The sequence below is a fragment of the Chlorocebus sabaeus genome, chromosome 10 (genome assembly GCF_047675955.1).
Source record: "Chlorocebus sabaeus isolate Y175 chromosome 10, mChlSab1.0.hap1, whole genome shotgun sequence".
Taxonomy (NCBI): Eukaryota; Metazoa; Chordata; class Mammalia; order Primates; family Cercopithecidae; genus Chlorocebus; species Chlorocebus sabaeus.
In genome coordinates, this window is record NC_132913.1 from 120,791,072 (window position 1) to 120,818,572 (window position 27,501).

At 43.6% G+C, this 27,501-nt stretch overlaps 1 protein-coding gene and 2 non-coding genes across 4 annotated transcripts in view; all 3 read left to right on the plus strand.

Annotated features, from left to right (window-relative positions):
* ATG16L1 (autophagy related 16 like 1) overlaps positions 1–25,804 on the plus strand; it is a 43,564-nt gene extending 17,760 nt beyond the window's left edge. The window contains exons 6-18 of one of the 2 annotated variants that reach the window (XM_007966687.3): positions 728–793; positions 3,686–3,772; positions 4,463–4,519; positions 5,411–5,513; positions 8,277–8,382; positions 11,869–11,939; positions 13,288–13,359; positions 19,991–20,111; positions 20,384–20,489; positions 22,262–22,411; positions 22,520–22,567; positions 23,409–23,510; positions 24,404–25,804. In XM_007966687.3, coding sequence (XP_007964878.2) covers positions 728–793; positions 3,686–3,772; positions 4,463–4,519; positions 5,411–5,513; positions 8,277–8,382; positions 11,869–11,939; positions 13,288–13,359; positions 19,991–20,111; positions 20,384–20,489; positions 22,262–22,411; positions 22,520–22,567; positions 23,409–23,510; positions 24,404–24,497 — 1,183 coding nt within the window. In that variant the 3' untranslated portion in view covers positions 24,498–25,804. The remainder of the gene's footprint in view (positions 1–727; positions 794–3,685; positions 3,773–4,462; positions 4,520–5,410; positions 5,514–8,276; positions 8,383–11,868; positions 11,940–13,287; positions 13,360–19,990; positions 20,112–20,383; positions 20,490–22,261; positions 22,412–22,519; positions 22,568–23,408; positions 23,511–24,403) is intronic. The other variant, XM_007966688.3, reaches the window with a different exon arrangement.
* Positions 6,456–6,731, plus strand: LOC119625523 (small Cajal body-specific RNA 6). Its single transcript, XR_005241716.1, has one exon.
* Positions 18,846–19,110, plus strand: LOC119625522 (small Cajal body-specific RNA 6). The gene has a single exon (XR_005241715.1).
* Positions 25,805–27,501: the final 1,697 nt, after the last annotated feature.

Consider the following 27,501-nt stretch of genomic DNA (forward strand, 5'->3'; position numbering starts at 1 on the left):
AATGAGTTAAAGTCTGTAATTAACAATGTCAGGTACGGGGAAGTCCTAGATAAATCGTCACTGTTAGTAATCGTGCTGTGGGTGTGTGAATGCAGGTTGAGCATCCCATATCCCAGACTCCACAATGCTCCAGAATCTAAAACTTCTTGAGTACCAACACGATACTCAAAGGAAATACTCATTGGAGCATTTCAGATTTCCGATTTACCGTCAATTCAACTGAATTTCATGTTTAGACCTGGATCTCCATCCTCAAGATTTATATCATGTTTATGCAAAACTTCGAAATCTGAGAAAATGAGAAATCTGAAACACTTGTAGTCCCAAACATTTCAAGTAATGGATGCTCAACCCGTATAAGACTATTTGCTTCAGAAAACTTAAGCCACAACCATGACTAACCCTCAGTGAGCCTGAGGCACGTGTCTATCCTAAGAGACCCTGGGTCCCAGAAGGCAGGCCTCCTCCTTTACCAGTTCACTGCTTTCTCTAATAATGTGACCTATCTGTCTTCTAGGCTTTACTCTGAAACCCTTTAAAAAGGGAGCCTCACTGATGTTATGAGTTTGGGCTTGTGACTTTGAGTATTTTGCTCAGGGTAGTTGTTATTTCACGTGCACGGAATGTGTTATTAGAACTGGTAGCTTCTAGAGAGCCCAAACCCCGTGCTTTCTTAAGCAGACATAAATGGTGGGCTTTTTTGTTGTTGTTGTTGTTTTTTTAACAGGAGGCGGCAAGCCCGGCTACAGAAAGAGCTTGCAGAAGCAGCAAAGGAACCTCTCCCAGTCGAACAGTAAGTAAAGATAAATGAATCGAAACTGTGCTCCTGAGAGTTTGGCTCTCTTACAAGTTTTGTTTTGTTTTGTTTTGTTTTTGTTTTTTTTGAGACAGGGTCTTGCTCTGTTGCCTAGGCTGGAGTGCAGTGGTGTGATCATAGCTTCTAATGTTTTTATTTCTGTAAAATCATCTTACAAATTTTAGAAAGAATACTTAAAGGAAGAAAATGAAACCATACAATTCTTCCACCTCTCAGAACTAACATTCATATATCATTTTAATTGTCTTTTGGTGGCTTCTGATTTCTCACTTACAAATAATGTACTGATACAGCCTTTGACCCTATTTCTGATTACTTACTTGAGATAGATTATTGAAAATAAAATTTGGTGGGTCAAAACTTTTGGAACATATCACCAAACAACCTTCTGAAAAGTTTCTGTTCATCAGCTGTGAATGTGAATTCTAACTTCCTGCACTCGGTACACATTACTGCCTTGCTGTTTCCTGTTGGCACTTTGAACGATCAGTTTTCTGCCTCTCCACTGTGCCTGCCATGTGATGCTGCGGTGGGGTTTTTGCTGTTGTTTTGCTTGTTTTTTCCCTCCTTGCTCCCTTTGGTTTGTAACTTAAAGTGGAAACATAAGTGAAAACTAAGAGCTCTTGGAACAGAAGGAATTGAACTAGCTCTGGAGCTTTTCCTAGTCTGCCTACAAGTTAAGGTGGGGTATCTTCTCTGAGATTTGAAGCTTTGATAGTGGCAGAAAACAGTTTCCTTTGCTCTAGGATGTTTCTTTTCTATTGAAATGTGTTTTGGAATATAGTTTTAGAGTTACGATCCACCAATTTTTAAAATGTTGGTTGATTCCTTGTAAGTGGAGGGGTTTAAATTCAACTAGGAGTCATTCATCAACTAACGTCTTAATTTATAAAGAAACAAAGGTTCCCATATCATGCCTTTGCTTTAGATGTGTAGGATACGTGTGTGTCTACACACTCAGATGTGGAAGATTAATCTCAGTTGTATTTTCCCAAGTCACAAAGTAAATAAATAGTTGACCTGGAAATGATATTTGGTTTCTTCAAAATAACAGTTTATAAAAGTGTCATTTGCATAACCAGGTTGACTGTGACAATTTAAACAGGTTGAGCATCCTGCCCAAGATCATACAGGAAGGGGCCGAGGTAGGATGCAAACACAGGGCTGTAAAGGCCTGTTATTTTATTTTATTTTGAGACAGAGTTTCACTCTTGTTGCCCAGGCTGAAGTGCAATAGTGCGATCTCAGCTCACCACAACCTCCGCCTCCCGGGTGTAAGTGATTCTCCTGCCTCAGCCTTCCAAGTAGCTGGCATTACAGGCATGCGCCATCACGCTCAGCTAATTTTGTATTTTTAGTAGAGACGGGGTTTCTCCGTGTTGGTCAGGCTGGTCTTGAACCCCTGACTTCAGGTGATCCACCCGCCTCGGCCTCCCTAAGTGCTGAAATTACAGGCATGAGCCACTGCGCCTGGCCTAAGGCCTGTTCTTAATCTCTATGCTTCCCTAAGGAGTTTCTGGGTGAGGACATACATCTTTGAAAGGTTTTGATAACTTAGCAAATGCTAGTGTTTCCTTATGGTCCCGCTCCTAAGCACAGTTCCAAGTACTTACAACCATAAAATTCTATTTTCAACAGGACATTGTCAAAGGCTCAGCTCATATTTGCAGTTCCTGTCTTTGCAGTTCTCCTCTCGTCCTTGTGTGGGCACAGGTGACTCTCACAAACCTTGCTCTCTGGGAAAGCCAATCAAAAAAATAAAGCATAGCCTTGTCCTCTTTCTTTAGACCTGGCTTTATTCCCTTCTACATCCTGGCCAAAATGTGGTGCAATAATTACACATAGTCCTGGAATAAATAGCTAAGGAAAATAAATTTACTTTGACTTGGTTTAACTTGCTTAGTAACAGGTTCTTAAGTATATATTTACCTAATCCAGATAATTACTCATTGAGAAGGAAAAATCTTTCTGTCAAGTTCTTGTGAATCCAAACAGTAGGTGATGAAATCTTGGGTTATTACATTTAATTATATTACTTCTCCATAAAGGTTGCATGTCAGTAGGAGGTCATTAAGACCAAAATAATTACTTGCACTCCTCCAACTAGGAAAGACGTGGTCCATGTGAGGAAGGGGGATTCCAGAGGTGCTTTGCATCCGCTGGGACAAACAGCAACAAAGGGAACGTGTCCTATGACTTGATTATGTCATTTGAAGTGTGATGGGCTCTCCTAATGTCAGAGACACTATGTAGTTAAACATAAAATACGCAGAGTCAAAAATGCATAGTGCTTAAATTTTGCTTTTCTATTTTTTAATTAAAGTAATATTTGAAACTGGGTTAAGTCAGCTGTTGAATTCATGGCCCATTTAGCCATCCCTTCTTTCCCTGAATTCTTCTCCCTACACTGTTGTTACTATATTCCATAGCTGCTGCCCCTAACTATCCTAGGTACCCCTCAGTCCTTGTGTCATGGGAACTATGTTTGGTGAGTACTGCAGCCCTTCAACTGTGATGCTGACTGCTGATGGAATGCCGTACTTTGGCACTGGTTATGTGATTATAGACTCAACAGATCATATTTCATTGCTTTCCAAGTAGGAAGTGTGTTTATACCTAAAAGGATCAAAAGCTCACTTTTAAATTTATTCTCAGTTGAAATTCTGGATTTGATTTGAACAGGTTAAATGTTTGTTTTAGTGTTGTTCAGAACATGGCAGCTCTTCCTTTTTCTCCAAAGAACGTTTAACACATTGCTGTCATAGGCAAGTGATTTAGGATCTAACTAGAAAATGATATTAGCATTTGTAGAACAGATTAATCACAGAGCTCCTGTTCAAGAGAATCAAAGAATCTCTTGCCTTTCAGGGATGATGACATTGAGGTCATTGTGGATGAAACCTCTGATCACACAGAAGAGACCTCTCCTGTGCGAGCCATCAGCAGAGCAGCCACGTAAGTAGGCGGGTTTGGGCTGGGGAAAAGACAGCTTGAGGAGCAGTATGAAGGCACATCTGTGGACCTGACAAAGAATGCAGTCAGGTGCACCCAACTGCCTACCGCTTTGCTGGGACACCCAGCGTTGTACACACCACAGAGGTGTCTAGTCTTTCTCACTGCACCTCTGCTTAATGGGAGGGAAGCAGAACATGGGTGGCTTCAGATGCTTCTAAATACAAAAAAATGTAGTGGCTTACTAAAATATGGACAGTTAAACCTTATTAAGCAGAATGATTGTTTAGGTTTAGATCATCCTGTTTCATTCTTCCTAGGGCTTCCCCTCCCCACCACCCTTAAAGAGTGGGGATTGGTTAGTTAGCCAGGAATTGTGAGGTTAGTTGTCTAGAAATTGTGAAGTTAGTTAGCCAGGAATTGTGAGGTTAGTTGTCTAATGCTTTATTTCCAGGGAAATTAATTTAATACTAGGGAACCTTGTTTCTTTTGAAACTTCTAGGCTGGGTTTTCCCTTTTCCCTTCCCACTATTTTCTGGCAGTTTGGTACTAGGTTGGGTTTCTCTCGGCTGGGGTTTGGGAACTAAACAGAAAACATACTCCCAGGTACCTGTTTTTGTGGGCTGTTTTTATTGATTGATTATTTGGGCAAAATGTTTCTAAGGTTTAAACCTATCCTCCCCTCCTCTTTAGTAAGCGACTCTCGCAGCCTGCTGGAGGCCTTCTGGATTCTATCACTAATATCTTTGGGTAGGTTAGAAGACCTTTCCTTTTTAAATGTGTATAAGTATACCTAAGTATATGTACATGACTTATTTTTATTTTTTAAATGTACACCAGGTTTCAGTGGTGCAGAGTATACATGTGCCTTAATATCGGCTTTTCATTTAGCTTCTTCCTTTTTTCCTCAACTTCCTTTCCTCTTAATCTCGCTGCGTGCTGATCTCTGGCCTTTCCCTTTAGTCTGTCCGAGTCTCCCCTTTTGGGACATCATTCTTCTTCTGATGCTGCCAGGTGAAACTATTATCCTCTCTTAGTCCAGCATGTGAGTGTGGGTCCTTAACAATTATGCCGATCACCGCTTCACTGCCCTCAGTCATCAGATGTTCATGTGCTAACCAGGATGCTTTGCATGTTCGTAGGAATGCCGGGGCCCTCAGAGCAGGGCTGCCACATTGAACACTTTGTACAGTACTCATGCTCTTGTTGCTTTCTTTTGGCATGCGTTAGACTCTACATTGATCACAAGTGATGAGGGTGATTCTAACTAGGCATAGAAATAAAATAGGTTTGCGAAAAATAGCAAAGAGCTACCTCCGAGCTAGCTGTTACATTGAGAAAGTTTCCCAGCAGCTTATTGACTGGGAAAGCAATTGTTCAGGATTGCTTTTCATTGTTGGGTTTTGGAGTCCACCAGTTAGTGTGCAGGAGAGTAAGGCATGTGCTGGCTCTCTTTCTCATTTGAGTGAGGGTGCTTTTGATTTTTTTGTGAATTGTTCTATAGTTTGAAGAATCTAGAAGGGACAGGCTATCAACAGGCAGTCTGCTTAAGCAAGGTCATCTTGGAGTCCTTTCTAACAATTTGATGAGCAGTAAACCTTTGCAATCCTGTCTGACATTTGTCTTTATGTTATTTCTTAGGAGACGCTCTGTCTCTTCCTTCCCAGTCCCCCAGGACAATGTGGATACTCATCCTGGTTCTGGTAAAGAAGTGAGGGTACCAACTACGGCCTTGTGTGTCTTCGTAAGTATGCTTCAGCCCCAAGCCCCACGTGCTTGATATAGTGACAGAGCATGGCAATTAAAGGCTCCTTTCTATGCCTGCAGCTAAGCGTTCCATTGTTTTACTTATATCAAGCTTTTACACCTGTTGGCTCTGTCAGCTGTGAGAAATCGATCTATTTTGCTGAGTTTCAGAGGAAAAAATTGTTACAACCATCCTCTGTAATGGCAGAGCTGACTGAGAAAGGATTGCTAGCATGAAGGATAGGGCAAAGGAAAAGTAATTAGGAATGGCGAAAAATGGGAGAGTGATTTATATAATTATTGTCACCAATTGGCTCCAGTTTAGAGTGAGTTGCCAGTCAGTGGTCTATTTTGGAAGTAGGACAGCTGTTGGTTTCATGAATTATACCCCTATCTGTATGACTCCCAACCGTTAGGGGTCTATGATTGGAAGCAGTCCTGGGCAGAAGCCACTGTGATGGATACCAGGGCTGTCACCTGGAGTTCAGAGCTGGGTCCTAGTGCTAGCAGATAGTTTGCATCCCAGCAGGGGTAATTGAGCAGAAATGGAGCCAGCCTGGGGAAACATTCAGTACCTGGCTCAGAACTGTCAAAGTATGAGGAGGGTAGGAAACAGAGCACAAAGAACAGAACCTGGAGAGCTGGACTGACTCCTGTACTGGCCTAATAACTGGCAGCGGGTGAGTGAAAGGAGCCAGCTTTCAAAGCAGGGAAGATTTTGCTGTAAAAATGGGATGGAATTTATATGGTGGGAGCTTTGGGTTCTGGGTGTAAGGAGGGACTTTGCTAGTTACACAGTGGACTGGCTGAGTGATGAGCTGCCTTGACTGTTGTAAAGAGAGTTCCGCTTTGGAGGAGGAGTCGGGGTGGGACATATCAAGGCCCCTTCCCAGTCCCACTCCACTCCTGTGATTCCGTGATGAAGCGGGCACCTTGCAGAGGTCGGTGATGATTGGTAAAAGGTCTGATTGCACTGAATGTCACAGTCCCTTTGTTGCCCTCAACTCCCAGCAGCCCATTTTTTTCCTCCTGTCACATTTAAGTCATGTGTATGGGATCATGGAGCAGCTGATAATTTGGGATTCTGTCAGTGTGTGTTTCTGAGAGTGATCGGTTCACAGCTGACAAGTATCCAACAAAACCAGGTACACAGGAGACTGACGAGTGGCAGTCACGGGTGTGATGGTGCGTGATCTCAAGTTTTCAATCTGAGACCTCCTAAGGAGAAAGAAAGCATGAAAAAGAAAAGGAAATTTCATGGGGGTAAAAGGTTTGGTCACCGGTCATACTTTTCAGCAGTGGGTCACAAGAGGGAGGGAAAATAGAAAATGAAATTACCAAAGTGGCGCCTGCTGCCCAGCCCGTATTGCTGTCTCTGTGATTCTTCAAGTATCTTATTTTTCTTAGTCACAAGCGAATGCGAATATCACATATTCTCTTCCCCAAGTGACCTTTTAGACAAGTGATTGTCTACTTAACAATCTCATATTGGTAGTCTATGTTTTCTAGTCTTTCTTTTCCTTCTCTATTATAGAAATTTTCAAACACTTTCGCTGGAGCAATTTGAAGCCAATCCTAGGCATTATATTTCATCCAAAAATATTTCACTACCTATAATCTTCTTAAGAGAGTATAGTGAATTTTTTGATTATTCCCTTTTCCCATTCTAGAATGGGATGCTGGCTGGGTCTGTGTTATCCAGGCTGGAGTACAGTAGCACAATCTCAGCTTGCTGCAGCCTCAACCTTGTGCTGAAGCAATCCTCCCACCTCAGCCTCCCGAGTAGCTGGAGCAACAGGTGTGTGCTACCACACCTGGCTAATTTTTGGTTTTTTGTTTTTAAGAGATGGGGTTTCGCCATGTTGCCCAGGCTGGTCTTGAACTCCTGAGCTCATGCTATCTGCCCACATCGGTCTCCCCGAAGTGCTGGGATCACAGATGTGTGCCACCGCACCCAGCCAGGATGCGTTTTTACTTGGTTTTCTTTCTCATCCTGAACATAAGTACCATCTTTTGCCAGTGTTTATGCCAGTATCAGAAATTTCCCTATTAAAAATATAAATTCTCCTAAAATAACGACTGTCATTTTTATCCACGGCTTACTCATTAACAGGCACCATTCTGGGTTGCAAAAACCTTTCTGGAGCTGAGCAAACTGAGACTTCAGAAACTTGGCAGAGGTCACACTGCCAGTACACCCTAGTCCCATAATGTTTCCACAAAGAACTACATAGAATTCCATTGTAGCACAGATTGATGTTTTTGCCATCTGCTTATATTAGGTCTCATTGTGAAAGCTGTATTATGAGAGGCCATGTGCTATACATTATTTAAATAGGAAGTATTTAATATTATTAGTAAATTAGTAATTACTAGTAGATCAATAAGTAGTATTCAACTCAGTCTAGACCAAAATTAACTAATTCTAGGTTTACTTTTAAACTATTAAGATAAATATAGGCCATTATTGTTGGAACAAATGATATTAATGCAAGGACCAACTTTAAGCAATCTACACAGATTTTGAGTGCTTTTTGAGAAGGTTGCGCTGTACTCTGATGCAACTGTAACTAGAAGAATAAAATGATAATAGAATCTTAGGAGACCTGAGCTAGGAGTCCAGTTTAGTTTGTGATTGGCTCCACCTGTCTTTAAGGATGAGCATTTCATTTCCCCATGAATTAGGCATTTGGAGTGTTCGCACATCTTGAGCTCTTGGAATGAGAATGACTGGGTTTGACGCAGGGTACTTGTCTTGCAGGATGCACATGATGGGGAAGTCAACGCTGTCCAGTTCAGTCCAGGTTCCCGGTTACTGGCCACCGGAGGCATGGACCGCAGGGTTAAGCTTTGGGAAGTATTTGGAGGTGAGAGCCTGCTGCATGATCTCAGACTGAAAATTTGAGATGATGCACCCTTGCACCACAGAAAGAAGCTGTGTTGCTGGCATCTGGTTGACCTTGCTTTCAGGCACTGTGAATTGTTCATCTTTTCAAAACATACATTTTATGTAAGGGATCATTTGAGCAAAGCATTGTACATCTCAGTTATTCTTTACACCTGAGTGGATGTTTGCTGTCATTTTCTAAGTAGTGACCAGAAAATACTGTTAAGTTATGGATATGTTTATATTAGTAAAGTTTCTGTAATTTTTCTCAAGTATATACCAATCAGAACATCTTGCAAAATAGTACCATTTTTATGAGGAAAATAAGTCTTATGATCATGGATTCTACAGTTAAACTATACATTAAGCTGTAGTTGATGCATTTAATGACAGTGGCAATAGCCTAGGGGAAAAAATGACTGGAGTCATGTCTAAGCTTGAGAAAAGAGACACGTATTACCTAGAAAAGATGTCTTTACCAGTGTATCAGACAAGGGCCCTTAGATCAAGACTCAGTCTCTTTGGACTTTTAGGATGCTCAGAGATGGATGGCATTAAAACAGAAAATGGAAGTTAATGAAACCATCTCTTAGAAATCTGAAGCTGGGCATTTCCCAGTTTTGACATTTTCAAGATTCAGTTAAATATGCATGTATTTTTACTAAAGTAAGGCCAAAGAATAAGGCTTAAGGTTTTTAATAGGAACCACTTTGTCGGGTGTCCATAGTCCATACATTATCCCTGTCCAGCAATAAATATCTCCAAAGCGATTTTGTCTGTTAATTTCCCTGATCTTCACAACAGCCCTGTGTGGTTAGAAAGGTAGAGATTGAGCCATTTCACAGATAACGGGAATAAAACCCAGACACTACGTGATTTACATGGCTGGTGAATGATTTCCATGGTGAGGAAGTGGTGGAACTAGGACTAATGCAGGTCAGAAGACTTGAAATTCCATGCTGTTCTTACTGTAGCCTTCTCCAGCGTTCTCTAGCAACTGAAAAATCATAGGGGTACTGCTTTTAAGGTTTATTAGAGCAGGAACAACTTATTAGAATAGATTATTAGTAAAGCACCCCTCCTGTCTGCCCCATCCTTTGATTTTCAGGAAAGGGACTCAGCAGTTACAGCCCATCGAAGCATGCTAAAATTTGCTGTTTTGCCCGGAAACATTTTAGCTTATGAATGATAATGGCTGAAGCTATTAGAAAGCAATAATAAAAACAAATCATAAGAAATTTTCACTTTGTGAGGCTGAGGCAAGAGGATTGCTTGAGGCCAGGAGTTCAAGACCAGCCTGGGCAACAAAGTGAGACCCTCTCTCTACAAAAAAAGTATTAAAAAGTACCTGGGTGCAGTGGGCATGCACTTGCAGTCCTAGCTTCCTGGGAAGCTGAAGTGGGAAGATCAGTTGAGCCCTGGAGTGAGAGGCTGCTGTGAGCTATGATCACATCCCTGCACTCCAGCCTGGGCAGCAGAGCAAGATTCTGTGTCTTTAAAAAAAAAAGAGGAAATTTTAGGGAATTTGATTTGTAAAATCGAAGTAAACAGTCTGTTTTGATTATGCCATTGAGATTTAAATAAAAATAACACTAGAAATATTTTTGTTTTACTCCTTGGTCAGTAAAAACACCTATAAGAAAATTAGAGGTACCAACCTTTAATTCTAGTAACCTTGTTGCTGCTGAAAAGGAAATGAACATCAATTGAAGTAAATACTGACATAATTTGTACCAGCGCATAATTTGTGTTAGTCACATTAAGTTTCTACCTAATCTACAGAAGTAGAAGAACGTATGGCAGCATTTCTTACAGTTTTGTGTAGGGCCTTTCTTCTACAAACAGCTTTTTCAGTCTACTAGATTTTTCCTCTTGGCTAATATTTATTTACTGAATCTTGGAAGAGGCCAAGTTCAAGAGACCTTTTCTGAAATAGTTTGGGGGTCCTGTTTTTTCATCCTTTTAGAATATCAGAAGAATGGCACTTTCTACCTACTGGGAACATCTGGTTTTGCTCATTCTCTCTAAAGCAGAAGTTCCACTGGGAATTATACAAATGCTGTTGACATAGCACCCCCCACCCCCACCCCATACCTTGTAGATAATTAGTTTTAATACAGTCTTTGTTCTTTTTGAGATCTGTCTCTCATATTGAATATAATTAATTTTTTGGTCACTTCTTACATTTCAGCACTGTATTACGTGCCAAACAAATAGACCAGTATTTTAAGCATAAGCCAAAGAGATATTTCTTAGAATTTGCAGTAATATTTTTATCTGTGAGGACTTCATCTAAAGGAAGATCTTAGCGAATATTAGCCTTTTTCAACCCTTTTGAAAATCTTAAAAAAGCTAGGATCCAGAAAAGGCCATTAAATATGCTGTATTTTGCAAGTGAATTTAGAGGAGAGGTTCATCAACCAGGTTAACAGTCTGTGGCCTGAACGTACATGACAGCTTCAAATCAGTATTCGTGTCACTTTGATATCTGGCTCGAATCATTATTTTTACTACTTAGAAGTACTGAATAAGATACAAATGTGTTGAAATGTTTTCTGTTCTGTGTTCCTCTTTTACAAATAAGATTACATTGCTTCCTTAATTCCTAGCTTATCCATGTGGATCATCCTTAAGTTACCCTTTTAAAAAGAACTTAATCAAATCATTGAGATTTTTGCTCTTCTCAGTTTGGAATTGCCCATTACTGAAATTTCCATGTGGGTGGCCAGGCTGTCTGGAAGCAGAGCAGATAAAGTGGACACTGCAGAGTAGATAAGGTGGACAGTACAGAGTAGATAAAGTGGATAGTGGCTCTGTTGGTGAGGGAAGCTGTGTAGAGGGACGGGAGGTGCTGGCACTTAGTTCGCTTGCCAGGATCTTAGGTTCATGGAGATAAAGTATGAGGGCAAATTCCAGAAACTTCAAACTAGCTTGACTGGTATTCTAATGACTAGTCATTTAAATGTAACTAACCCAATTTCTTTTCACACCTTAATGAAAATTACCACACCATGTATCTGGAAATTGACTGCCAGTTTATACAAAAGTGATAGTTAAGTTAGCACAAATACTGATCAATTCAAAGATTTATGTATGTGAGTTTTTAAAATTTACTGAGAAATAATGGAACTGAATAAAACCCAGTCTCTAGTTTGATTGACATGGTTTATACATTCCTACACTTTATTTTTCTAAAGAGAATGAATAACTACATTTCTTAAAGAATAGAACACACATGCAAGATACTGGGGTCAGTGTCCACGTAGACATGCATTCCTCTTAGAAACTAGCAGTATCGTTTCTCTCTCACATTCTGTTTGTCCTGCTATTTTGTTTGATTCTGTAAAGGTACAGGATAGCTGTTTCAGCAGTATAATTGGCTTCCATTGTATTTCAGTGCCCAGTTTTAATGTATTTATTGACTTTATTTAACTTCCTATCATCCTAATTTTTTCTTTTTATACAGAAAAGTGTGAGTTCAAGGGTTCCCTATCTGGCAGTAATGCAGGAATTACAAGCATTGAATTTGATAGTGCTGTAAGTATCAAATAGCTATGATTTTAGGTTTTTAGAAATAATTTAAGACATTCAGTTTTTGAAATTATTAAATAACTTACCCGATTTCTCTCTGCCATTCTCTGTATCTTAAGTCAAATCCATGTTAAAGAAAGATGGAAGTAGATTATAGGGTTAATTGCTGTATCAACTCTGATAAACCCTTGGGTTCTGCTTCATGCATTAGGCTTGTGATGTTACTCAGTACTCTGTATAATTTCACTTAATAGTTGTATTTTGAGTTTATAGATGCTGTACTCCAGGGGCCAGTGTGGCTCTACCCTCAGAGATTCACCATCTAAATGAGAGTTATGGGAAAGCATTAAACTGCAAAGCGTTGTGTTGAGGTTATGGTTGAGATGTGTGTGGAGTAGAAAGGAAATACTGATGAGAGAGTAGTTCATTCTGGGGCAAGGGTTAGGGGCCACAGTAAGGCATTTAAAGCGGGTCTAAAGATAATCAAAGGTCGGAGGCAAAAAGCCAGGAACGGACACCACAGGCAGAGGGAGCAGAAGAGGTTGGGCTGGGCAGGTGCAGGAGCTTGGGTGGAGGTGATGACTGGGTGAGGCCAAGGCAGCGTCCTCATCTACCAAGAGTCCTTATCTTGGTTGTCATCTCTGGGGAGCCTTTTTCACATTCCTGGGTGGGTTGAGTGTCTTTCTGTATTCCCAGCATCTTGTGCAAACCTATTCTATGGCACAGTGGTTGTGTATATCTGCTTCCTTTACTAAGCTGAGAGCTGTCTACCTGAGGACAGGTGTCTGGGTGTTAATCATCTTTGTACCCCCAGCACCTGGCACAGTGCCTATTAAGTTCTAAATAACTGCTCCTTGAATTTAATTGGGGAATGATAAGGGAATAAGGTGCGTTCAGTGCTTCTGCAGAGGTGCAGAAGGCCCAGGTGGGGGCTGAGGCAATAGGGGAGAGAGAAGGGGACCAGGCTTGACACATTGAAGAAGAACAGTTCTCAGAGTGAGTGGGAGATTAGGCCAGGAGAGAGTCAAGGGTGCCTCTGAGGTTTCTGACTTGTTGATATTTGCTGCTAGTGAAGGTTGCCAAGGGAAAAGTGAGCAGGGAAGGCTGAGATCCATTTTGAGCTTGAGGTGTCTGCAATATTCAGGTGAAATTGAACAGGCTCAAAAAAAAGGTCTGAGCTCGAAGGAGAGTGGTGAGTTGAAGCACACTCATGACAGTAGCTGGTATTCAGGCTGGGTGTATAGTTTGAGGCATCTAAACCTTCTTGGACTTGATTATTGGGGAATTTATATCGTGTGAACTTAACTCCTCTGATTTGGCTAAAAACTGGTTTTCCTCTTCTTTATTCCCATAGGGTTCTTACCTCTTAGCAGCTTCAAATGATTTTGCAAGCCGAATCTGGACTGTGGATGATTATCGGTTACGGGTAAGACCCGGTTAAGAAAGTTAGTGCAATCTCCAGACTTCATGTGGTGTTATCAAGGCACAAACTGGCAGGTGCTTAATTAGGGGACTTGTTTTCCCGAAAATCATGCTTGATTCACCCTGCCCTTCCTTTCCTCCTTGGGGAAATCTGTGTTTCCACTTTATACTCTTTGTCCAAGACTCAGTTTCAAAATATTTGCAATAGGACCCTCACATTTGCATGAAAACCTTGGAATTCTCTTCATAAGGACTAGATACTTTTCGTAGGTAGCAATTTTAGCTTAATGGCACAGAATTTAGCAACAGCATGGCAATTGTGATCCCTGTGGGCTCTAAAACCTAATTACCTCACAGAGTAAAGTGGGATATAGAAGTACAAATGGATGTATCATAGGGATAAGACAATTCTGAAAAAAAAACTCCCAGCTGAGAAAGAGGGGACAGGTGTCAGAGCAGGAAGAACTGACTGGATGTTGAGGAAAGCTGCATTTGAACTGAAACTTGCCGAGAATTCTCTTGGCACCCAAGATAGAGACCAAAACTTGATTGTATCATTTTTGTTCTGAGGGGAGCCAGGGGCGTAGGGGGAAGCATGTAACTTAATTTGCAGACTTTTTTACCCCATAAGCCTGAAGGAATCATCACATAAGCTTATTAAACACAAGCTATTGAAAGATATAATGGAGGATGAATTTGGCATCAGTAGGCATTTTACTAAAAAAAAAAAAAAAAAATTCAACACAAGCCATTTGTGTGTGTCAACCCACACCAAAAACAGGAAGTAATGTTAAGATGAATTTTTTTTTCTTTTTTCTTTTCTTTTTTTTTTTTTTTTTTTGAGATGAAGTTTTGCTCGGCTCACTTCAACCTCCGCCTCCGGGGTTCAAGCAATTCTGCCTCAGCCTCTTGAGTAGCTAGGATTACAGGTGTGGCTAATTTTTATATTTTTGGTAGAGATGGGGTTTCACCATGTTGGCCAGGCTGGTCTCGAACTTCTGACCTCAAGGGATCTGCCCACCTCGGCCTCCCAAAGTGCTGGGATTACAGGCGTGAGCCACTGCCCAGCCAGATAAATTTCTTTTTTGTTGTTGTTGTTTTTTGTTTGAGGCAGAGTCTTGCTCTGTCACCCAGGCTATTAAACACAATAGAGTGCAGTGGCGCCATCTCAGCTCAGTGCAAACTCCGCCTCCCAGGTTCAAGCAATTCTCCTGCCTCAGCCTCCCGAGTAGCTGGGATTACAGGCACCCTCCACTACGCCCAGCTAATCTTTGTATTTTTTAGTAGAGACAGGGTTTCACCATCTTGGCCAGGCTGGTCTTGAACTCCTGACCTTATGATCCACCTGCCTCGGCCTCCCAAAGTGCTGGGATTACAGGTGTGAGCCACTGTGCCTGTCCTAAATTTCTTTTTTCTTTTTTTTTTTCTGAGATGGAACCTGTCGCCCAGGCTGGAATGCAATGACGTGATCTCGGCTCACTTCAACCTCTGCCTCCCAGGTTCAAGTGATTCTCCTTCCTCAGCCTCCCAAGTAGCTTGGATTACATGCATCTGCCACCACACATCTGCCACCATGCCCGACTATTTTTTTTGTTTTGTTTTGTTTTGTTTTTTTGTTTTTTGAGATGGAGCCTCGCTCTGTCACCCAGGCTGGAGTGCAGTGGCATGATCTCGGTTCACTGCAAGCTCCACCTCCCACGCCATTCTCCTGCCTCAGCCTCCAGAATAGCTGGGACTGCAGGCACCCACCACCATGCCCAGCTAATTTTTTGTATTTTTAGTGGAGACGGGTTTTCACCGTCTTAGCTAGGATGGTCTTGATCTCCTGACCTTGTGATCCACCCACCTCGGCCTCCCAAATTGCAGGGATTACAGGCGTGAGCCACTGCACCTGGCCTAATTTTTGTATTTTTTTTAGTAGAGACAGGGTTTCCCCATGTTGGCCGGGCTGGTCTCGAACTCCTGACCTTAAGTAATCCGCCTGCCTTGGCCTCCCAAAGTGCTGGGATCACAGGCGTGCGCCACAACACATGGCCCAGATGAATTTCTTAAATCTACAAGGGAGGTGGAGGAGCTGTAGTAGAATGGTATATTAGGTGGGTTTCTGGTGATTTTCTTGAGAGGGTTGTATAGAAGATTATTAGTATTAGATGCTAGCCAATACCTCAGGGGTAGTCATTCTTAATTCGCAATTGAAAGACGATCCAGGTCCGAAGGTGCAAAATAACGAACCCTGACGACATGGAAAAGATGGCCTAGCCAGTACTCATGGCTACGTTCTAATCCATCCTGTGGAATATTGTGATTTATCTAATCATTGACCTTTTATTCTAGACTGAGATACAGTAAAACTGACCAATTATTGGAGAGGGGCCTACAACCTTTTTTATGATAGTCCCCTAGAGGAGAAGAGGAAGAAGTTGAGTCAACCAGTAGTGCAGGATGATATTTTTTAATTGGTAAAAGAGGAGTCCTATACAGGTGGGCATCAGCCTTTGGGTTAGAAATAACAAGAAGGGGACCTAGAGCAGGGAGCTAAACTGAGAGACAAAGGTCATAACATTGAGCTGGCACACAGAGGTCTCACTGGGGAAATGTTCTCAGTATGCGGGAGCATGGCGCAGGCAGCTGGGCTGCTGCTTCTGGTGATGCCATGCTGGAGCAGGAGCCTCCTGTGCTGGACTAGTTGGCTTTTGAGTTTCTGGCCTGATCATAACCTTGTCCTGTTCCTTGGTAAATGTGTGAAGATGGGAGGCCTTTTTCAGCAGATTCCCTGTACCCAGAGAACTCTCCTGAAAACTTTACCAGGTTGCAGAAAGTAAAATAGGCTCCTTATGCTAGGGAGTGCTGGCTTTTTTTTAGACCCCAGTTAACAGATGGTATTGGAGAATAGGAATCCGTTCATATATGTTGTGAAACTCACAGACATCCATGCCCTGTTGGTATCTCCTTTGCTCTTATGACAAGGGAATGGTGTTGGGAGAGACTGGCAAACAAGAAGCAGCTGGTTGAGTGCTTGCTTTAACATCCTTTTTGTAAATGCACCCTAGAAACAGCCTGGCATTGAAAGGAGTCCTCTGTGATGCCTCTGTTAAAAATCTAAAGTCAGTACAAAACTGCCCGGCTGCTTGGTAAGATTTGACTTGAGGAACTTGCTTGGAGAACCCCCCTGCCCACTTCTGTCGTGGTGTGGTGAAGTGGCCACAGTGAGGATTGGCTATGGCTGCTAGGTGATGGTTTCTGTTTGGAATGTTCCTCTCTGAGTTCTGCATTCTTCTGGAATCAGTTGTCTTTAGTTGGTGTTATGTTAGCTGCATGATTAAGTTGTTACCTGAATGGGCAATTTTGTGTTTAGAAATAGGGGTCGTCACTCGTTGTCTGCCATGAGGCACAGAGAGAGTCTGTGCAGAGCCCAGTGGAACAGAGGAATCTTGAAGCCTCCCCGCTTTGAGGCCCCGGCCTTGATGACATCTAAATCCGCTGCCCTTCTCTTGTTAATCCCTGTTTAAAAGTAGAAGATGAAACCTAAAAGTGGTGTTAATCATAAAAATAGATTTCGGAAACACCTAACGGATATAAGAATTTTAAATCTGATCCATTTCAAAGGACTCTTTATAAATGATAGAGGTGATTGAATGCCTGTAGGAGGCCCAGCTCTATACCATTGGAAGCACCGAGACGGTGGGCGAGTCAGCTTCAGGCAGCTTCAGCTTATTCTCACTGAGAATAAGGTGAGCAGAAGCCCAAACATTGTAAAAAGCAAGCTGACAATACATACAAGGAGCCAAGAAACAAAATGTCCCTTTCCCTTATTCCATTAGTTCAGCAGTTTCATTCCTGGAAATAAATCAAGAGAAGAAAGCTCTATGCCCATGGATGTTCACTGCAGCAACCTTTGTGACAGACTCTTAAAGAAGGGGGGGTGCAACAAGGAAGAGATTTGATCCCATTCGTCTTGTTGAGTCCATACTAAGATAGCACAAGGATGTTTCCCGTTCACAGATGTTACAGAGACCCAGGGTGTTTAAATTAGTGGAACCCCAAAGCCCATGAATTTTCAGCTATCATATGAAAAAGTGCTTATGCTATAAGGTTAAAAGAGCAATGGATACATTTTTAGGAAGAGTATAATTGTGTAAAGATTAACATGTTCCTGTAAAGTATATAAAAATGAATATACAGATGGTCCCCAATGTAGGGTATTTTCATCTTACAATGTGTTTGTCAGGACTGGCCCCATCATAAGTTGAGGATCATCTGTGCTTGCCATATCCCACTTAGGCACAATGTCTTTTTATTCCCTGTGTTTGTGAAATGTGATTTTACTCTTAACATTAAGAAATAGGTAGTGAATATAAATACAAATTTGAATTTTTGATAAAATAGTTATTAAGAATTGAATGTAAGGCTGGGCACAGTGGCTCATGCCTGTAATCCTAGCACTTTGGGAGGCCGAGGCAGGCAGATCACTTGAGGTCAGGAGTTCAAGACCAGCCTGGCCAACATGGTAAAACCCGTCTCTAGTGAAAATACAAAAATTAGCTGGACATGGTGGCGCATGCCTATAGTCCCAGCTACTCAGGAGGCTGAGGCAGGAGAATCACTTGAACCTGGGAGGTGGAGGTTGCAGTGAGCCGAGATCACTCCACTGCACTCCAGCTTGGGTGACAAGAGCGAAACTCTGTCTCAAAAAAGAAAAAAAAAAGAATTTTAAGAAGTAGCCTACCCAAGTTTTTTTGTCTCTCCCCGTGATTTGTGCAGAGTGGATGTTTTATATTGAATGGAATCATTATTCATGGACTGTATGTAGTGGAGGCTTTGTTAGTGGAGCTTTCTTGATCTTACAGAAGGATCAGTGGGAGGTTTTCACACAACTGTAGCACAGCCGGCACCCGACTGGCAGCAGTTGTAAGATGCTGTCCCAGTTTCAGAGGTTTGAATGTGGGATAAGGCAGTGTGAGAACTCATGCAAGCTTCCCTCATTGAAGAAGAGAGGGTAGTATATGTGGTAGTATAAGTTTTTTGTTTCTGTGCTGAAGTGGAGCTAACTCCACTGAAAATAGAGGAAAGATTGGTTTCAAAAATATTAACACAAAAAATCTAACCCTGAACCATGAGGTCTCATCTTTGGGAGCTGAGGTTTGGAGCGCAGTAGCAGGATCTGGGCTCCCTGCAGCTTCGACCTTCTAGGCTCAAGCAGTCCTCTCACCTCAGCCTCCCTTGCAGCTGAGACTATAAGTACATACCACCACACCCAGCTAATTTGAATTTTTTTGTAGAGATGAGGGTCTCACTATTTTGCCCAAGCTGGTCTCAAACTCCTGGGCTCAAGCAGTCCTCCCAGCTTGGTCTCCCAAAGTGGTAGGATTACCAGTGTGAGCCACTTTGCCCACCCTTGCGTTTTCTAATTAGAAAGAAAACATCAGTGAATACCTTCTGAACCTCTGGTGTTTTAACACATAGAAAAATGTTGATCATGCACTGCATAGAGGTCAATGATGAATGGTAAAAGGTCTGAGTCCTCAGATCCCCTCCCAGCATCCCAGTTATCCCCAGCTGCCTCTCCTCCATCGCGCTTCAGAAGTGCTGTGATGGGCAGAAGGGCAGCTGACACTCCGTGATGTCCCTCATTCTGTGTTCCTCCGTGAGCTCGGGGAAGACACTGGTTGGCATCCAACAGCTTAGTCACAAAGGGATTTGATTGTTGGGAGTGCTGATATCTGTGGCTATGATCAGACTTGTTCAAGCTGAGACCTCTGATTGAAAATCCCCCAGGGGTTTTAATTGTTTACATAGAGTCCTTTCGTAAATTATGCCTGTGGTGACCTTGTCTAGTCTGACTTTAAATATGGAACTGACTTTCAGCAGCATGGGGCAAAATCGAGGCTTTAAACTTTTTAAAATTTGATATAATCCAGACATACAAAAAATTACAAAAACAGTATAGCAGATATCTGTGGTAGAGCTGATTTCAAATTCAAAATTGAGGATGGGGAGCACGTGAAGCTTGGTCCTAGTGATGTTCAATTTTTGTTTTTAATGTTATTTTTAGTGGGAATTTTATCCTTTTGGTCTTGATACCTCACATTTGGCCAACACTCAAAGATAGGCTTCCTATGAAATATGTGGCCTCTGGATAAGACTCAGGAATGAAATTGTTGCTTCGTATCCTGTTTGGGATTTGTGTGTGTGTGTGTGACAGGATCTTGCTGTCACTCAGGTGGAGTACAATGGCATTATTATAGTTCACTGCAACCTCGACCTCCCAGGCTCAAGCAATCCTCTTGCCTCAGCTTCCCAAGTAACTGGGACCCCAGGCACATGCCACCACTCCCTGCAAATTTTTGAAAAAAGGTTTTGTAGAGATGGGGGTTTCACTGTGTTGCCCAGGCTGGTCTTGAACTCCTGGGCTCAAGCAGTCCTCACACCTTGGTCTCCCAGTGTGTTGGGATTGCAGGCATGAGTCTGTGCCTGACCTGTGTCTTTTTCCTTTGCTGTCTTATCGCTTTGAGTGTTCCTGGCCGGATCTCAGGGTGGTCTGACACTCTGACTGGAGGTAAGGATGCTGTGGATACTTTGCCAGCATAGGCAGGGCCTGGCGCCCTGAGGCTCACCCTGGCTGTGTTCTCTCCTAGCACACACTCACGGGACATAGTGGGAAAGTGCTGTCTGCTAAGTTCCTGCTGGACAATGCGCGGATCGTCTCAGGAAGCCACGACCGGACTCTCAAACTCTGGGATCTACGCAGCAAAGTCTGTGAGGAAATTCAGTCTCTCTGTCTGTGTATATGCTTAGATGTTAGCGTGGAGGTGTGTGTTTGCACGTCAGAGCCTGCACTTATGTCATATAGTTTGAATTTCAGATCTGGCTGCACGTTTAGAGGGGCACTGAGGGTAGTGATGGTTTTTCTTGTTTGAGGCTTCATTAAGTGAGTAACTCTGACAAGTCAGTGGTTCGAGGGTAGCAGCATTATGTAAACAGCCACGTTGGTGCCTCTGCTTGATTAATGATGTTTGCGTTTCTTTCAGGCATAAAGACAGTGTTTGCAGGATCCAGTTGCAATGATATTGTCTGCACAGAGCAATGTGTAATGAGTGGACATTTTGACAAGAAAATTCGTTTCTGGGACATTCGGTATGATACCCAAGTGCCTGACAGGAGGCACATGAGAGTCTCCACAGTGATGGTTCTGTACATGGGTTGTGCTTTTAAAATCTCAGGACATGGCAGAAATGAGCTTCAGTATGTGCATGTTTAGTGTTAGCTTATTAACACTCGGCTCTTCTTTCCCGTGAAGTAGCCTGTGGAGCTTAGCAGTCATTTATTGGCATGCAGTGAGTGCTGGGCCCTTCACCAGCTGGCAGGTGAGAAAAGACACACAGGATACTCTTTCTTCCTTTAGGTAATTTAAACTGTAGTAGGGAAGGCAGACATAAAAGTCAGTGACTCATGTGTTGAAGTAGAGGCAGGTCCCTTTGCCCAAGTGTGCTAAAGAATGCCTCTCCAGATGTCTCCGGAGACTTGAGTAGGATTCACACAGCAGGAAAGCCACTCAGACTTTTGAGTGTGTGTCTGGTGGCTGATACATGGCAAGTGGGCAGAAGCCAGTGAGGTGGCTATGGTGCGTTGAAGTCAGGTTGCCACGGGCTTGATAAGCCATGTTCAAACGACTCGATCCCGTAAGTCGTTGGGTGTTTAGCAAGGAAATGGTTGCTTTGCAGGAGTCTAGTAGATGACTTTGGTGGCATTTTGAGAGGGCATATTGGGAAACAGGAAATCAATAGAGTTGATAAGGACCTAAGTTCAAGTCAGTAGAGGAACATGTGGAGAAGGGAATCTATTTGAAGGAGAATTTGGACAGGGCTTGTTGACAGGTTGGAGGCAGAGGATGAGGAGGGGGAAGACAGGATGGAGAGTAAATGAGGACAGCCTCCCAGCAGGGTTGTAGAGAGGGCGGGGGTACAGGGCCCGTGGTGATAGATGATGCTTTGAAACACAGCATGGCACCAGAAAGTCCTGACCATGCTCATGGTTCCTGGACACCACTTCACATTTTATTCATAATCTTTAGTTTGCTTTTAAAACCTGAAATTGGAACTTGAAACATGGAATTTGAAAGTTAAGCTGGATGTTCTAAGTCTCTTAGTCCATCCCATAATTTAACAGATAAAGACCCCAAGTCCCAAGGAAGTGGAGTAGCTTGCTTCAAGCTGCATATTTAGCAACAGTAAGATAAATTCTTGCTTAGTTACGGTGTGAGGTAGAAAATGGTTTCGTTGAAGGCTTACAACAAAATCATCACAGAACAGGTCAGCACCTGCTTTGGCTGTAAATGTCACCAACAGGGCCCTGCCCAGGGTGGCCGTTAGCCGACCTGGACACGGGCTGGAGCACAGAGAAGAAGGAGGTGCATAGAACCGTGGCTCTGCCCTGGCTTTCCTGGCCCCATGTCTAGAGGTGGAGGGCCACAGAGCCACACTGAATAGGGCAGAAAACCTGCAAGAGCCTACAGGGTTACACTTACAAGGCAGCCCAGGCCCGCTAATGCACGTTTCTTTGCCAACTTTATCCAAAAGTTGAAATCACATCACTGAACTAATACTAATTGGGTAGTAGCCCTAGTTAGCTCATGCTGATCAGAAACTCTGATTGGCGACTGTTGTCATCCCAAAAATGGATGAGGAAATTCTTACCAACTTCAGAGTTCTAGTCTGGAAATGACTGTCTTAGGGTCTATTGATGAGAAAGTAAGAAAAGCGGTCACAGGTTATTAGAAGGCTGGGAACACATTTACTGCGCTGGCAGAGCGTTGCATGCTAGTTGAATTGCAGTGCCTTTTTTTTCCTCCACGGCATGAGGTCTAGTTTGGCCTATGTTACATTTCTCAAATCTGTTGTCCCTCTTAGATCAGAGAGTATAGTTCGAGAGATGGAGCTGTTGGGAAAGATTACTGCCCTGGACTTAAACCCAGAAAGGACTGAGCTCCTGAGCTGCTCCCGGGATGACTTGCTAAAAGTTATTGATCTCCGAACAAATGCTGTCAAGCAGACATTCAGGTAACTGAAGACGTGCTGGTTGCATGAAGACCAGAGTCCCAGCCCTGCTCTCTTACGTGCTGCATGGCCTGAGCTCCCTGAGTGACAGTGCCCTGTTGTTTGTTTCAGTGCACCTGGGTTCAAGTGCGGCTCTGACTGGACCAGAGTTGTCTTCAGGTTAGTAGTGACCCACCCCCTGCCAATTTGGTTCATCACAAAGAGTTCTGTGTGGGCATTTTCCCACTGGGGATACAGAGCTAAATTTTGTTCAGTGCCCAACCTATGTTTCCAGGAATGTGCTTGTAAGTTCATTATTGCAGGCCACCATTATTGTCTCTTTCCAGTGTTCCTTTTGTGATTACAGCAACCTAACGTGTTGTACCAAAAAATAACAGTTGGCTGGTTGCTTGCTTCTGGGTGAGCCCATTAGGTACACTTCTCATCACTCATTCATGCAAGAACTATTGCCTCACACCTTAAGTTTGGAAGGTGTGAGAGCTTTGGAAAAGGGCAGGAATGGCTGTGGGCCTGGGGTGGGACTGAAAAGCCTTTTTGAAGAAGGGTGTGCAGGTGGTCTGCAGTTTTCCGCTCCTTGTTCCCTTCTTCCACATATCGTGCTGCTTTCAAATACGTTTCCAGGCTCAGTTGCTAAGATGCTTCTTTTCTTTCCTCCTCCTCTTTGAAGCATGTAACAAGGCAGTCCACGGGCTGAAACCCTTAGCTATGTGGAGGTTGGCTTTGATCTCCCTATATGTTGTTTTGTTCAAGTCTGTAGATGGTTAAGGACTTGGAGCCCCAAGAAGTAATGTGATGCCACTCTTCATTAGCCGAGGGTGCTGAAATACTGGGGAAAAGCAGATTTGGCTGGAAGGGCCATGAATAGCACACATTCTGAGGTCTAGGTACACAGGAGTGGCCATCAGTGAAGAACAAACATTCCTTCTTGGGAAAAAGGCCATGGAGATGCTGAATGGGGGATGGGGATTGACAGCCTTTCCTTTCTTCCTGTCTTCTCTAGTCCTGACGGCAGTTACGTGGCGGCAGGCTCTGCTGAGGGCTCTCTCTACATCTGGAGCGTGCTCACAGGGAAAGTGGAAAAGGTTCTCTCAAAGCAGCACAGGTAAGACGAGCCCTGTCTCAGCGCCCCCTTGCGTTGTGAGCACGGCCTTTGACTTGATCTCAGGGTCATCCGGTTTAGACCTCAGTCAACACCATGAGGGCACTGCCCGCCCGCCCACCTGCTCGGCTGACTGAGCTAGGTCAGTGGAGAGAAGCTGGGGCCATTCACAGCACAGCAGGCCACAGTCTACAGAGTACTCCAGGTAGAGCGGTTAGAGTGGCGGCCGCTGGAGAAAGGGTTATAGAAACACATCCCTGTCTCTTTGGTTATGTCCCATGTCCTCTGTGTCTCCTTCCCCTTCTCTACTCTCCTTCCTTTCTGCCTCCCTCTCTCCCTTGGAAGTCCCTGTTGTCAGTGCATTGACATGTCCTAAACACTAATTTCCACACACCTTATTTTATCTTCCACCTGATAGGCAGGCCCCAGACCCCCTTTTTTCCTAACTTTGTTCTGCCCACACAAGCCCACCTGCTAGTCGGAAGCCAGATACCATTTTCCTTCAGAACCTTCTCTGCCTGCCCTTGGGCAGCAGCAACTGCTCCCAGACCTAACCAGTGCTGGCCACCACTGCCTGGCTCTTCAGAGGCATGTGTCCTGTCTCTTTCCAGCACACCCAGAGCTCCTCTCTTAGGGAGAGTGTGATAAGCGCTGACTGCCAAAGGGGCCAAACTCCCTTCATCCCAGCGTGACTTAATTAAGTACACCACTGGATTTTTCAGAGGTCTTTTGCATTGTAGTGAGCTCCTGCCTTGCTGTGGGCACAGTGCCAGAGAGTGAAATGGAAGTTGGCAAAATTGTGACTCCCTGAGTGCACAAGCTTCTGGTGTTTAGTTTACTAAGATCTCATCCCAAATATTCTGAAACTTGGTACTTTTCTGATCTCTCCTTTGAAGCTCGTCCATCAATGCGGTGGCGTGGTCGCCCTCTGGCTCGCACGTTGTCAGCGTGGACAAAGGATGCAAAGCTGTGCTGTGGGCACAGTATTGACGGGGCTCTCAGGGCTGGGAGGACCCCAGCGCCCTCCTCAGAAGAAGCACGTGGGCTCCCGCAGCCCTGTCCTGGCAGGTGATGTGCTGGGTACAGCATGGACCTCCCAGAGAAGCTCAAGCTATGTGGCACTGTAGCTTTGCCGTGAATGGGATTTCTGAAGATTTGACTGAGGTCTCTCTTGGCCTGGAAGAATAACACTGAAAAAACCTGACGCTGTGGTCACTTAGCAGAGGCTCAGGTTCTTGCTTTGGGAAACACTACTAGCTCTGACCTTCCATACCTCACTTAGGGGAGCACAGGGCCCCGCTGGGCCTCCTCACCAAGGGCAGTGCCAAAAACAGCCCCCACATCAAGGTGGTGTTCTCTGTGCTTTCTCTCATCCTTCCAAAGTTGGTTCTGGCCTGACGCATGTCCCATCACCGTGGGGTCATTTGCCCGGTGAACTCACTTTAAGCATTGGATTAACGGAAACTCCAAGGCTACAGACCCCTCCCTGGTGGGCTGCATGAATGTGTCTCATTACTGCTGAAATTTCCTCAGATCTCTTCCACTGTTCTTCAGAGCTTTCTGGCTCTCTCTCCCCCACAAAATTCGACATATTTAAAGATCTCTGTGTGGTTTAAAAAAAAATGTTTTTATGTTTTTTTGAGGTGGGAGAGGATGTGAGAAAATCTTTTCCAGGGAAATGGGTTTGCTGCAGAGGTAAGGATGTGTTCCTGTATCGATCTGCAGGCACCCAGAAGGTGGGTGCACACTGCATGCTTGGGGTGCCAAGGGATTTGAGACCTCCAACATACTTGTCTGAAGCTGGTGATTCTGGCCACGGCCCCTCTGCCAAGCCTGTGTGCCATGCCCTTGGTGCTTTAGTGCAAGAAGCCCGGGCTCAGAAGCACAGCAGTGCCATCTTTCCGTTTCAGGGGTTGTGATGAAGGCCAAGGAAAAACATTTATCTTTACCATTTTACCTGTGTATAAAGTTTTAGTTCATTGAGTGTGCAAAACACCCTTATCACTTTTAAATTTGCACTTTATTTTTTTTCTTCCATGCTTGTTCTCTGGACATTTGGGGATGTGAGTGCTAGAGCCAGTGAGAGGTGTCAGGCCACCTTCCCACTGAGGGTCCTGGCCTCCACCTGCCCTCTCTTCCCTGCCTGGTCGCCACTTTCCAATTTGCCCTTCAGAGAACTTAAGGAGAGTTGAAATTCACAGGCCAGGGCACATCTTTTATTTATTTCGTTATGTTGCCCAACAGAACTTGATTGTAAATAATTAAAAAGAAATCTGTTATATACTTTTCAAACTCCATGCCTCTTGGTGATTATTTTATTCTCCCTTATCCTTAGAAAGGGAAAAGAAAGTGATTTCTTTGTTTACTTGGTAGTTATTTGTAAACAATGGCTAGTACTTTTTTTTTTCCCATTTACCAAGTGTTTATTGTGTTTTTTGTTTGTTTTTTTTAACTGCATGATTCCATTTATATAAAATTCTAGAAAATATAAACAAATCTATAGTGGCAGAAAGCAGATTATTGGTTGTCTGCAGATGGAGGGAGGGGGAGGAATGAATTACAAAAGGCCACAAAGAAACAATTTGGGGCGATGGAAATGTCTGTTACCTTGATTGTGATGATGGGTTTATACCTATATACATATGTCAAAGCTCATCAAATTATATACTTTAAATATGGGCAGTTTATTGTATGTCTGTCCCTTAATAAAGTTGAGGGGGGGAAGAGAGAGAAAGGCAAACACATAGAAGGAGGAAGGAAGACAGGAAGGAGGTAAAGAGGGAGGGAGGAAGGAGCGAAAGAGAGCATTGAACAGCTCCGCCTTGGATGTGCCTCTCTGTTGCCATTGACCCGCTTAACTGATGCACTTTCCTATTTACTGGGAGCAGTCTGGGAACCAGGTTGAATTGTGTGGAGTGTCCTACTTGTTTGTTGTTTGTTGTTGTTGTTGTTTTTTATATACTTTTAAGTTGTAGGGTACATGTGCACAACGTGCAGGTTTGTTACATATGTATACATGTGCCATGTTGCTGTGCTGCACCCATTAACTCATCATTTACATTAGGTATATCTCCTAATGCTATCCCTCCCCCCGCTCCCCGTTCCCCACAATAGGCCCCAGTGTGTGATGTTCCCCTTCCTGTGTCCAAGTGATCTCAATGTTCAATTCCCACCTATAAGTGAGAACATGCGGTGTTTGGTTTTCTGTTCTTGTGATAGTTTGCTGAGAATGATGGTTTCCAGCTGCATCCATGTCCCTACAGAGGACACGAACTCATCCTTTTTTATGGCTGCGTAGTATTCCATGGTGTATATGTGCCACATTTTCTTAACCCAGTCTGTCACTGATGGACATTTGGGTTGGTTCCAAGTCTTTGCTATTGTGAATAGTGACAATGGCTAGTACTTTTTAATGGTCTTTTCTCATTCATCATGTAAGCTCCATTCCACAAAGTATCACTCCCTGTAAACACTAGTGTTCCAGTTTCGTGTCACGCAAATCTTAACGGACACTGGAAAGGTATTTCTTCAGCACGTTACCAGCTGCAGTAGAAGAGCCCCGCACGGATTCCTCTTCAGCCCCCCACACGGAGCCTTTCTCCAGTGAAATGCCATGCTGGAGAGGCATTCACTTGTGGTGGCTCAGATACCTGACACACAGCCTGAGCTGTGACAAGTGATGACCACCCTGCTCAGGAAACTCAGCCAGTCTCCACTTAGCCTAGCACCTGCAGTCAAGGTGCCATCAGGGTCTGAAGTCTGAGGCAGCCAGCACTTGCACAAAGCCGGATGAAGGCGAGATGTGTTGGCTCACACCTGTAATCCCAACACTTTGGGAGGCTGAGGCAGAAGGATCACTTGAGGCCAGGAGTTGGAGGCTACAGTGAGCTATGATTGCACTCCAGCCTGGGTGATAAAGTAAGACCCTGTCTCAAAAAAAAAAAAAAAAAAAAAGTTGGATGAGCCCTTTGCAATCACTTCAAGCAGATGATTC